We start from the raw sequence: 14,342 nt of genomic DNA, 5'->3' as shown, positions 1-14,342 counted from the left end.
GAGTTGAACGCTGAGGTATGTGAGTATGGCAACTATTGCGTGTCATGAATCTAATCATGATGAGCCTGGACGTTCCAGACAACCATGGTACGTCAGAGGATATAGCGATTACTACACGAGTGCAGTAATTCGTTTCTTACACATCTTAAAACGGCACCATTTTGTGGTCGAATAGATTTGTGGTCGATCAGACTCATCGTAGTTGCGCATTGTCTGTAAAGACAACCAGAGTAGGTCATAGGATATGTAACATACAAGAAAGCCATGGTAGATGACAGATACAGAGTGTTTGCAATCAATTGAAAAATATCGTTCAAGATTAAACTCACAATACAAGTGTTTTTTCAAGGGGATTAGAATCGCAAATCTCAGATTTTTTGGTAGACGCTCTACCGCACGGCCACCGGGCCGACGAAGGGATGGGATTAAATCATCTACTGATAGTTACTGAAACCATCATCAGATCAAGACGTGACCTACCTAGACCTACCTAGTGTCACAACTGCAGTGTTGGAAATGTTCATACGGGTTCGAACCCAACGGTCACCTCTCGATCTACAGCTACAGCAATACCAAGACAAGTCTTCAACGAGGACAGAAAGGAACCGTCTAGGGGCCGCGGGTGTTGAAATTTACTGAAGCAAAATGACATAAAACAAAAATTGTTTCACTGAGCACTAAACATTCAATAAATAATTCAAACTAAAATTTCACCCTTTCAGAATTTGCTGGTTCCAGGATACCATCTAGTTACCATCTTACAGTCCTCTCATATATTGTCTTATTCCTTCAATCATGACCTGAGCTTTTAACCCATTTGTGACCAACCCGTTATTTCGGGACCAGTCAAACTGCGTCAAACTGGTCCCGAAATAACGGGTTGGTCACAAATGGGTTAAAAGCTCAGGTCATGATTGAAGTGTCCCTCTGCAGCATTCGTCACCACTAGCTCTTTGGGTAACCTCCAAGGAGACCCGTCCGGGCTTCTCCCGGAATAACACGAGTTCGCCACGAATGCCTCCGTCACCACACGCCCCTTTCCGTAACCTTCAAGAAGACTCGTCCCCCACCCGATGTGCGAAAATACGACAAACCAATGAGTACGCGCGTATACGGGAACGATAACTCTATTCCTGTTTGATTCCAATGGCACTTGATATCTCACCGAAGTACTCATACATTGCAAAATCATAAACAAAAATACTTAAATTAAATCCAAAGGCAGAAACTCCAAAATGAATATTTCTCAAACCGAAAATTCGTGTACCCTTGCTGTCATATCCCAAGTGGAATTTTAACTGAATTCGCTGAAATTATATAAATGTTCAAAAGAAAGTCAGACTAAAATATTCCCAGAGATGTACAATAAATGCCCAGTGTTAAAGATAACAGTTCATTACTTATGCAGATATAACATTATTGTTTTGAAACTCCTAGCGATTTACATTTTTGTTTTGTCAACAAACACTTAAACCATTCATGGCATTATGCCACAAAAATATGAAAAAAATACCGTCATATTGAAAGTACTAGGAAAGTAACTAACAGAATTGTGCTGCACAATGTGGAGATATTTCTTATAAGAATCAAGCGATTGACGGTGAGAGATTCAAATACACGTACTTGCATTCGTTGACATAACGGCTCTCACTGGTCCAACTGAGTATTTCTGACACTATTGTCGGCTTGTTGTGGGGATTGTACGTGCTCTTCCAACTGTTTCAGGAACTGTAATTATATATCGCTGCAACTTTCTAAACAATAATATTATATCTGTATGTAACTAATCAACTTTGATTATTAACGCTGGGCAAATATTTCACATTCCCATGAATATTTCAGTCTGCCATCTTTTGGTCATTCATACAGTTTTCAGTGAATTCATTACAAATTCCACTAAGGGTATGACAGTAGGTTACACGAATGTTCAGTATGAGAAATGTTTGCGTTTCTCCTTTGGGATTTAATATAGTTTTGGTCTTTTTTTATTTGCACATTCAGTAAAACAAATCCCATTTATGATTATTAAACCCTTTTTGAAATATAATTTGAAATATAAGGTGAACAAAATAAATAAGGTGTGATCATAATTACTTCAGAATATACGTGTCAAGGAGGTTTAATTCTTAGAAATAAATAAGCAAAACCTGCAAAAACGTCTATGAGTACTTCGTCTATGAGAGTTATCGTTCTTGTTCGAAGTTGTTCTGATGGCAATCCGCCAATATGAAATCCTTCCTTAGGGACACGAGTCGGCTTGTCCCGGAATAACACGAGTTGATTACGAATGCCTCTGGAGGGAATTCATCGTTCGTGAACACTCGTGTTATTCCGGTGCAAGCCGAATAGCGACTCGTGTCCCTCCATTCGTAACTACTCGTGTCATTCCGGCAAGCCGGATAGCGTCTCATATCCTTCTCGTGGCCATGTTTACCAATGGGTCTTGTCTAAGCGCAAACGTGCATGGAGATGAAAATAGTCTGTAGTAGCGTTAGGATGCGGCAAAACCACAAAGCCACTGGGGTGTGAGGAGGTGGATATTTTATTACATAAATGTAATAAAGACGATTTAGCCAGAAATATGGTAAAACAAATCTCATTACTACATACTTACTACATATTCACAAGTACTAAATGCAAACACACACATGCGCATATACTGCTAAAGATAAATGCATTACCATGACAACTTCTGATATTCATATGATTAGCACCATCATAATACATTAATTACATTACACAACTCTGATAATGTAAACATTACACTTATGGTAGACATCAGAATATACAAAAAAAAGAATGTACTAGTACTTTATAAACAATGAAAACATACCAGGTTGGTGACACCTGTACTATTGCCATCGTGACACATCTAAGTCATCCTGCCCACATAATCTGTAGGATGAATAAATGCCATGTGCAGATAGTAATATGTATAATAAACTATTAAAATAGCAACTACGGCAAAAATACAAACACCCACATCTAACCACACATACGCACATACATCTATACATGCATTCATTTTATTGTAAGGACGAGGGTACTAACGGCAATTATGTTTCAACAAAGTAGGAAGATGAGAAGATTATTGAGATTATACTTAAGTGAAATAGAAACTAATAACTACATGTGATACTATAATATAGGTAATTATGTAACACAGCAATTACACAGCTCACTGTACTGTGAGTCAAATCTGAGCTATGCACACAAACTAAACAACAGTCTGATAACTCACTCTAATGTGAGTTACAATCTACATCAATGCAATAACATAACTCACTATACTGTGAGTTACCATCATTTAAACTATTTACACATAATGAAAAGTGAATGTGGAGATATTAACAATGCTATAAACAATAGCCAATGCAACCACCAACTATGAAACACACATAGCAAACCACAAGAAATATATACAAGACTAGGCATTACTAACCTTCATATACGAAACACAGTCCAGATCACCATGATCTCGACAAAAAAAGACAACCTGTCTGATGCTGACCACATAAGATACTGACATGAAACTAGATCAAATTAAACTTTAAATACCATGATACCTTACACGCTTGGATGAACACAGAACAGTAGAACTTACACACTAGCCTGAGCAAAGGACATGTTTTAAGAGGGATTGACAGGAGAAAAGCAAATGAGTATTACTGAAATAGATTACATTGAGACTAGATTGGTGTTTAGAGAGCTAGGGTTAGGATACAAAATGTTAAAGATAAAATAACTGATAAATTTAGGTAGATTTAGGCTATTTAATGAGATAGTATATCTCATCAAAATAATATCATGGCACAATACTTTAAAAGATTCACATGTTTATTATATTTACAGCAGTAACTATATACAAAGTTGACTCTGCCACAAGTCTAGTAGTATTATCAAGGAAAGACAACTATGAATTCCCAAACATGCCTCTAAGAATATCCTACATCCCGTGGGGAAAACAACAATACGGTCCTTCCCCTTTTGCATATGTGTTAAAAGTTGTACATCCTTTAGCTCAACGTTCATGTTTAAACTGTACTTGGCATAGTTTAGCGAAGTTTCAAAGTTCAACCGTTCCGCCATTTTAATGTTTTGAAATGCGTTTTACTACGCGCTATTTGATTGGTTTGCCACGATTCTTGGCAATAATGGCGTACGAGAGGGGTACGAGTCTTCTTGTAGGTCACAGAATGAGGCAAGTAGTTACGAATGGTGTCCCCCTGGAAGGATCTTATATTGGTGGAGGAACATCATAACTGCTGTATACGGGAACGATAACTCTGTTCATGTTTGATTCCAATGGCACTTGATATCTCACCGAAGTACTCATACATTGCAAAAACATACAACAAAAATGCCTCAATTAAATCCAAAGGCAGAAACTCCAAAATGACTTATGAATATTTCTCAAACCAAAAATTCGTGTACCCTTGCTGTCATATCCCAAGTGGAATTTTAACTGAATTCGCTGAAATTATATAAATATTTTGTTCAAAAGAAAGTCAGACTAATATATTCCCAGAGATGTGCAATATATGCCCAGTGTTAAAGATAACAGTTAATTACTTATGCAGATATAACATTATTGTTTGGAAACTCCTAGCGATTTTCATTTTTGTTTTGTCAACAAACACAAGTGCGTGTATTTGAATCTCATTCTCATGATTCTTATCAAAAGCTTCACACTAGACAGCACTATCCCGTTAGCTAAGTTTGTATTACTTTCAATATGGCGATATATATTTTTTCAGAGTTTTTAAACAATAACATAAGGCTATGAAAGATTTAAGTAGTCGGGATTATTTTTATTAAAGCACTGCGTCATTTCGCGAGTTCTGATAGGTTTGTCGTATTTTAGCACATAACAAGCCTTGAGGTGGGACGAGTCTTCTTGGAATTTATAGACAGGTACGAAATCCCATTCGTCACCACTCGCTCCCTTCCGTAACCGCAAAGAGGACTCTTCCGAGCCTATGCCGGATAAAACGAGTCACGTATCGACTCCTCTCAAAGACTGTTCTGTGAGAAAATACGACAGATCAATCAGTACGCCCGTAACGATTGCTCTACTTTGATAAAAGGAATGCCGAGTACTTAAATCTTTAATGGCATTATGTCTTTGTATAAAAATAATGAAAAATATGTATCGTCATATTGAAAGCACAAAGTACAGAGGTAATAAAACTGTCTTGCCTCGTGTAGATTTTAGTAAGGATAGTGCCAAAAATGAGAGAGATTCAAATACACGTACGTGCGAAATGTTTCATAACGGCTCTCATAGATCCAAACGAGCGTATTTCAGATAAACAGACGATCTTGTGGACTTGTTTTGGAGATTTTACGTTAGCTTTCCGATATTTTTTGAGAAAACACAATACCATATACCGCTACGAGTTTTAAAAAATGCAATCAGTGTATAACGAATCAACACTAATCTTTTTCACATCTCTGGATCACAGCAAAGTTACACTGATGTTCAGTTTCAGGAATATTTTAAAGCAATTTTTGTAAGTATGTTTAAACAGTCTGGAAACAAGTGTCTGGATATAAATGTAGCTGAATTGTCTTAAAAGTATTTGCATATTGGATAAAAAAAATCCCTTTTGTGATTCTCAAATCCTATTCAAAAACAGATATTTGGAAATATAAGATGAACCGTTGTAGTAATTACTTTAGAATATGTGTTTTACAAATATCTTTTATCCTTCTTCTTGACAGTGAGACCAGATGAACACAAACAACGGATGGACATTAACAACAGGTAAAAACAAACAACCTGTGCATAAAACCAACAGATAAACACGATAAACTCCCGAAAATTACCACCAGATAAACACAAACAACGTTTGAACAATAAACACAAACAACTCCTAAACAATAACAACAGATTGAAAGTTTGGGCTACATAGGCCCTGAACTGATGACGAGCCTTACCAGCATGACTGTGTCAAGATAACCCGAACCCTCTCTGCTGCATACTAATTTTAATCTATAAAAAAACCCAAACAAATGCCTTCATCTATATTCGTCATTTAACTAATTCTCAGTATCCATGTGTCACGTGTGTAACACTACCGAGTACTGAGGGCCTTGGTACTTTCGCTTTGTCGTTGGGTCGTCGCGATGTCAGCTGCAGGTAAGGAGCTGTATGTAATTACATGACGTGCCTGTGTACTTTAACTGAACTTGTGTATACGTTTGAAAAACATGGCTCAAACAGTCGTTTCACTTAATAGCTTATAACTTTCTTGTGTGTTATAAGTGTCGACTCGAGTACTGGGACGACCACCGCCGTCCTGTGTGTCGTGCAGCACGTGGGCGTGTCTACACCGGAAATGTTTCATGCATGTACGAACATAGCAGTTGTCACATTGTTATGCTGTAATATTGAGAACTGGTGTGTGAGGGGAGAGTAGGGGAGGGTAGGAGTTGTTGGTCACGGTTGTACATGAATTGCACGCAGAGCCCAATATGGTGAAGGGGCTGGGCAAGACGAACCACGTACTTAGAAGACCATGGAAATGTATGTAAATGAGTGCCCCAGTTGACAGATTCTATTTCCTGGTAGACCAGTCCCTCAGGGCTCAGACAAATACTCCTCTGGGGCAGTGTTACACCTATGGACAATCTGTTGTGTACCTAACACGAGATGTTTATCAGCATGTCATCGTGACCTCGTGTCGGCCGAAGTGTGCAGTAACGCATGTTCTAGAGAGAGGGCGTGTTGTACATTAGTATCTGAAGCATGGCAGGTCGGATCGCCCTACCAGTAAGTGATTGATTTATCGGAGTTATGACGGAACACTCGACTCCGGCTTTGCTAGGTCTATATACGCACGTCGAACAGTCCAGCATCCGCGGGGTAGTCTAGTGGTTAAGGCGTTGGTTCGTCACGCAGGAAATCCGGATTCGATTCTCCACATGGGCCTATTGTGTGGAGTCCATTTCTGGTGTTCTTACGTCATGACACTGCTGGAGTATTGTTAACAGCGACGTAAAGCTATACCCATCCACTCACCCAGTCACGCACTCGAATAGTCCAGAGTCATACCCACCATACCCACCCACTAACTCACTCGAATGGTCCAGAGTCATATCCACCATACCCACCCACTCACACACTCTCAGAGTCCAGAGGAATAGCCACCATACCCCTCCACTCACTCACTCGAATAGTTCAGAAGCATATCCACCATACCCACCCACCCACTCACTCTCATAGTCCAGAGGAATATCCATCATACCCGCCCACTCACTCACTCGAATAGTCCAGAGCCATACCCACCATACCCAACCACTTTCTCTCTCGAATAGTCCAGAGGCATATCCACCATAGCCACCCACTTTCTCACTCGAATAGTCCAGAGGCATATCCACCATAGGCAGCCACTCACTAACTCAAATACTCCAGAGCCCTATCCACCATACCCACCCACTCACACACTCTCATAGTCAAGACGAATAGCCACCATACCCCTCCACTCACTCACTCGAATAGTTCAGAAGTATATTCACCATACCCACCCACCCACTCACTCGAATAGTACAGAGCCATACCCACCATACCCACCCACTTTCTCTCTCGAATATTCCAGAGGCATACCCACCATACCCACCCACTCACTCACTCGAATAGTCTAGAGCCATACCCACCATACTCACCCACTCACTCAGTGGAATAGTCCAGAGGCATATCCACTATACCCACCCACTCACACACTCTCATAGTCCAGAGCCATACCCACCATACCCACCCACTTTCTCTCTCGAATATTCCAGAGGCATACCCACCATACCCACCCACCCCCTCACTCGAATAGTCTAGAGCCATACCCACCATACTCACCCACTCACTCAGTGGAATAGTCCAGAGGCATATCCACTATACCCACCCACTCACACACTCTCATAGTCCAGAGCCATACCCACCATACCCACCCACTTTCTCTCTCGAATATTCCAGAGGCATATCCACCATAGCCACCAACTTTCTCACTCGAATAGTCCAGAGGCATATCCTCCATAGGCAGCCACTCACTAACTCGAATAGTCCAGAGCCATATCCACCATACCCACCCACTCACACACTCTCATAGTTCAGAGCCATATCCACCATACCCACCCACCCACTCATTTGAATAGTCCAGAGTCATATCCACCATACCCACCCACTCACACACTCTCATAGTTCAGAGCCATATCCACCAGACCCACCCACCCACTCACTCGAATAGTCTAGAGCCATACCCACCATACTCACCCACTCACTCAGTCGAATAGTCCAGAGGCATATCCACTATACCCACCCACTCACTCACTCGAATAGTCCAGAGCCATACCCACCATACCCACCCACTTTCTCTCTCGAATATTCCAGAGGCATATCCACCATAGCCACCAACTTTCTCACTCGAATAGTCCAGAGGCATATCCTCCATAGGCAGCCACTCACTAACTCGAATAGTCCAGAGTCATATCCACCATACGCACCCACTCACACACTCTCATAGTTCAGAGCCATATCCACCATACCCACCCACTCACTCGAATAGTCTAGAGCCATACCCACCATACTCACCCACTCACTCAGTGGAATAGTCAAGAGGCATATCCACTATACCCACCCACTCACACACTCTCATAGTCCAGAGGCATATCCACCATACCCACCCACCCACTCATTTGAATAGTCCAGAGTCATATCCACCACACCCACCCACTCACACACTCTCATAGTCCAGACGAATAGCCACCATACCCCTCCACTCACTCACTCGAATAGTTCAGAAGCATACCCACCATACCCACCCACCCACTCACTCTCATACTCCAGAGGAATATCCATCATACCCACCCACTCACTCACTCGAATAGTCCAGAGCCATACCCACCATACCCACCCACTCACTCACTCGAATAGTCCAGAGGCATATCCACCATATCTGCCCACTCACTCACTCGAACAGTTCAGCGGCATATCCACCACACCCACCCACCCACTCACATGAATAGTCCAGAGTCATACCCACCATACCCACGCACGCACTCACTCGAATAGTCCAGAAGCATATCCACCATACCCACTCACTCATTCACTCGAATAGTCCAGAAGCATGTCCACCATACCCACCCACTCACTCACTCGAATGGTCCAGAGCCATACCCACCATACCCACCCACTCACTGGAATAGTCAACAGCCACACCCACCATACCCACCCACTGATTCACTCCAGTACTTCAACGGCATATCCACCATAGGCAGACACTCACTCACTCTCATGGTCAAGAGGAATATCCACCATACCCACCCACTCACTCACTTGAATAGTCCAGAAGCATATCCACCAAACCCACCCACTCACTCTTTCGAATAGTCCAGAGGCATATCCACCATATCCACCATACCCACCCACCCCTCACCTGAATAGCCCTGAGGCATAGCCGCCATAGGCAGCCACTCACTCACTCGAATAGTCCAGAAGCATATCCACCATACCCACCCACTCACTCACTCAAATAGTCCAGAAGCATATCCACCATACCCACCCACTCACTCTTTCGAATAGTCCAGAGGCATATCCACCATATCCACCATACCCACCCACCCCTCACTTGAATAGCCCTGAGGCATAGCCGCCATAGGCAGCCACTCATTCACTTGAATAGTCCATAGTCATATCCACCATACCCACCCACTCACACACTCTCATAGTCCAGAGGAATATCCACCATACCCACCCACTTACTCACTTGAATAGTCCAGAAGCATATCCACCATACCCACCCACTTACTCACTTGAATAGTCCAGAAGCATATCCACCATACCCACCCACCCACTCACTTGAATAGTTCAGAGGCATATCCACCATACCCACCCACCCACTCACTTGAATAGTCCAGAAGCATATCCACCATACCCATCCACTTTCTCACTCGAATAGTCCAGAGGCATATCCGCCATAGGCAGCCACTCACTCACTTGAATAGTCCAGAAGCATGCCCACCATGCCCACCCACCCACTCAGTTGAATAGTTCAGAGGCATATCCACCATACCCACCCACCCACTCACTCGAATAGTCCAGAGGCATATCCACCATATCTACCCACTGACTCACTCGAATAGTCCAGAGTCATATCCACCATACCCACCAACTCACACACTCTTATAGTCCAGAGAAATATCAACCATTACCACCCACCCACTCATTTGAATAGTCCAGAAGCATATCCACGATACCCACCCACTCATTCACTCGAATAGTCCAGAGGCATATGCACCATACCCACCCACCCACTCACTCGAATGGTCAAGAGGCATATCCACCACAGACAGCCACTCACTCACTCGAATAGTCCAGAGCCATATCCACCATACCCACCCACTCACACACTCTTATAGTCCAGAGGGACATCCACCATAACCACCCACCCACTCACTCGAATAGTCCAGAAGCATATCCACCATACCCACCCACTCACTCACTCGAATAGTCCAGAGTCATATCCACCATACTCACGCACGCCATCACTCCAATAGTCCAGAAGCATATCCACGATACCCACCCACTCATTCACTCGAATAGTCCAGATGCATATCCACCATACCCACCCACCCACTCACTCGAATAGTCCAGAGGCATATCCACCATATCTACCCACTCACTCACTCGAATAGTCCAGAGCCATTTCCACCATACCCACCCACTCACTCACTCGAATAGTCCAGAGGCATATCCACCATACACACCCACCCACTCACTCGAATAGTCCAGAGTCATATCCACCATACTCACCCACTCACTCAGTCGAATAGTCCAGAGGCATATCCACGATATCCAACCACTCATTCACTCGAATAGTCCAGAGGCATATCCACCATACCCACCCACTCACTCACTTGAATAGTCCAGAAGCATATCCACCATACCCACCCACTGACTCACTTGAATAGTCCAGAAGCATATCCACCATTCCCACCCACCCACTGACTTGAATAGTTCAGAGGCATATCCACCATACCCACCCACTCATTCACTCGAATAGTCCAGATGCATATCCACCATACCCACCTACTCACTCATTCGAATAGTCCAGAGCCATACCCACCATACCCACCCACTCATTCACTCGGGTACTTCAACGGCATATCCACCATAGGCAACCCACTCTCTTGAATAGTCCAGAGTCATATCGACCATACCCACCCACTCACACACTCTCATAATCCAGAAGCATATCCACCATACCCACTCACTCACTCGAATAGTCCAGAGGCATATCCACCATACTCACCCACTCACTCAGTCGAATAGTCCAGAGGCATATCGACTATACCCACCCACTCACACACTCGAATAGTTCAGAGGCATATCCACCACACCCATCCACCCACTCACATGAATAGTCCAGAGTCATATCCACCATACCCACGCACGCACTCACTCGAATAGTCCAGAAGCATATCCACGATACCCACCCACTCATTCACTCGAATAGTCCAGAGGCATATCCACCATACCCACCCACTCACTCACTTGAATAGTCCAGAAGCATATCCACCATACCCACCCACTGACTCACTTGAATAGTTCAGAGGCATATCCACCATACCCACCCACTCATTCACTCGAATAGTCCAGATGCATATCCACCATACCCACCCACTCACTCATTCGAATAGTCCAAAGCCATACCCACCATACCCACCCACTCATTCAATCGAGTACTTCAACGGTATATCCACCATAGGCAACCACTCACTCACTCGAATAGTCCAGAGCCCTATCCACCATACCCACCCACTCACTCACTCGAATAGTCGAGAGGCATATCCACCATATCTACCCACTCACTCACTCGAATAGTTCAGAGGCATATCCACCATACCCACCCCCCAACTCACTTGAATAGTCCAGAGTCATATCCACCATACCCACCCACTCACACACTCTCTTAATCCAGAAGAATATCCACCATGCCCACCCACCCACTCACTCGAATAGTCCAGAAGCATCTCCACCATACCCACCCACTCACTCACTCGAATAGTCGAGAGGCATATCCACCATACCCACCCACCCACTCACTTGAATAGTCCAGAGTCATATCCACCATACCCACCCACTCACACACTCTCATAATCCAGAAGAATATCCACCATACCCACCCACCCACTCACTCGAATAGTCCAGAAGCATATCCACCATACCCACCCACCCCACTCACTTGAATAGTCCAGAGTCATATCCACCATACCCACCCACCCACTCACTCGAATAGTCCAGAGGCTTATCCACCATAGGCAGCCACTCACTCACTCGAATAGTCCAGAGCCATATCCTCCATACCCACCCACTCACTCACTCGAATAATCCAGAGGCATATCCACCATATCTACCCACTCACTCACTCGAATAGTTCAGAGGCATATCCACCATACCCACCCCCCCCACTCACTTGAATAGTCCAGAGTCATATCCACGATACCCACCCACTCACACACTCTCTTAATCCAGAAGAATATCCACCATACCCACCCACCCACTCACTCGAATAGTCCAGAAGCATATTCACCATACCCACCCACTCACTCACTCGAATAGTCCAGAGGCATATCCACCATACCCACCCACCCACTCAGTCGAATAGTCCAGAGGCATATCCACCATAGGCAGCCACTCACTCACTCGAATAGTCCAGAGCCATATCCACCATACCCACCCACTCACTCACTTGAATAGTCCAGAAGCATATCCACCATACCCACCCACTGACTCACTTGAATAGTTCAGAGGCATATCCACCATACCCACCCACTCATTCACTCGAATAGTCCAGATGCATATCCACCATACCCACCCACTCACTCATTCGAATAGTCCAAAGCCATAACCACCATACCCACCCACTCATTCAATCGAGTACTTCAACGGTATATCCACCATAGGCAACCACTCACTCACTCGAATAGTCCAGAGCCCTATCCACCATACCCACCCACTCACTCACTCGAATAGTCGAGAGGCATATCCACCATATCTACCCACTCACTCACTCGAATAGTTCAGAGGCATATCCACCATACCCACCCCCCAACTCACTTGAATAGTCCAGAGTCATATCCACCATACCCACCCACTCACACACTCTCTTAATCCAGAAGAATATCCACCATGCCCACCCACCCACTCACTCGAATAGTCCAGAAGCATCTCCACCATACCCACCCACTCACTCACTCGAATAGTCGAGAGGCATATCCACCATACCCACCCACCCACTCACTTGAATAGTCCAGAGTCATATCCACCATACCCACCCACTCACACACTCTCATAATCCAGAAGAATATCCACCATACCCACCCACCCACTCACTCGAATAGTCCAGAAGCATATCCACCATACCCACCCACCCCACTCACTTGAATAGTCCAGAGTCATATCCACCATACCCACCCACCCACTCACTCGAATAGTCCAGAGGCTTATCCACCATAGGCAGCCACTCACTCACTCGAATAGTCCAGAGCCATATCCTCCATACCCACCCACTCACTCACTCGAATAATCCAGAGGCATATCCACCATATCTACCCACTCACTCACTCGAATAGTTCAGAGGCATATCCACCATACCCACCCCCCCCACTCACTTGAATAGTCCAGAGTCATATCCACGATACCCACCCACTCACACACTCTCTTAATCCAGAAGAATATCCACCATACCCACCCACCCACTCACTCGAATAGTCCAGAAGCATATTCACCATACCCACCCACTCACTCACTCGAATAGTCCAGAGGCATATCCACCATACCCACCCACCCACTCAGTCGAATAGTCCAGAGGCATATCCACCATAGGCAGCCACTCACTCACTCGAATAGTCCAGAGCCATATCCACCATACCCACCCACTCACTCACTTGAATAGTCCAGAAGCATATCCACCATACCCACCCACTGACTCACTTGAATAGTTCAGAGGCATATCCACCATACCCACCCACTCATTCACTCGAATAGTCCAGATGCATATCCACCATACCCACCCACTCACTCATTCGAATAGTCCAAAGCCATAACCACCATACCCACCCACTCATTCAATCGAGTACTTCAACGGTATATCCACCATAGGCAACCACTCACTCACTCGAATAGTCCAGAGCCCTATCCACCATACCCACCCACTCACTCACTCGAATAGTCGAGAGGCATATCCACCATATCTACCCACTCACTCACTCGAATAGTTCAGAGGCATATCCACCATACCCACCCCCCAACTCACTTGAATAGTCCAGAGTCATATCCACCATACCCA

At 44.4% G+C, this 14,342-nt stretch overlaps 1 protein-coding gene across 1 annotated transcript in view; it reads left to right on the top strand.

Moving 5' to 3' along the window:
- Positions 1–14,342, top strand: part of LOC137278359 (uncharacterized) — a 46,172-nt gene that overhangs the window by 16,875 nt on the left and 14,955 nt on the right. Inside the window, exon 3 of the mRNA XM_067810649.1 lies at positions 5,725–6,142. Coding sequence (XP_067666750.1) covers positions 6,130–6,142 — 13 coding nt within the window. The 5' untranslated portion in view covers positions 5,725–6,129. The remainder of the gene's footprint in view (positions 1–5,724; positions 6,143–14,342) is intronic.

Source organism: Haliotis asinina, chromosome 3 (genome assembly GCF_037392515.1).
Source record: "Haliotis asinina isolate JCU_RB_2024 chromosome 3, JCU_Hal_asi_v2, whole genome shotgun sequence".
NCBI lineage: Eukaryota > Metazoa > Mollusca > Gastropoda > Lepetellida > Haliotidae > Haliotis > Haliotis asinina.
Note: the sequence above shows the minus strand (reverse complement) of the source record. Positions and strands in the feature narration are given on the sequence as shown.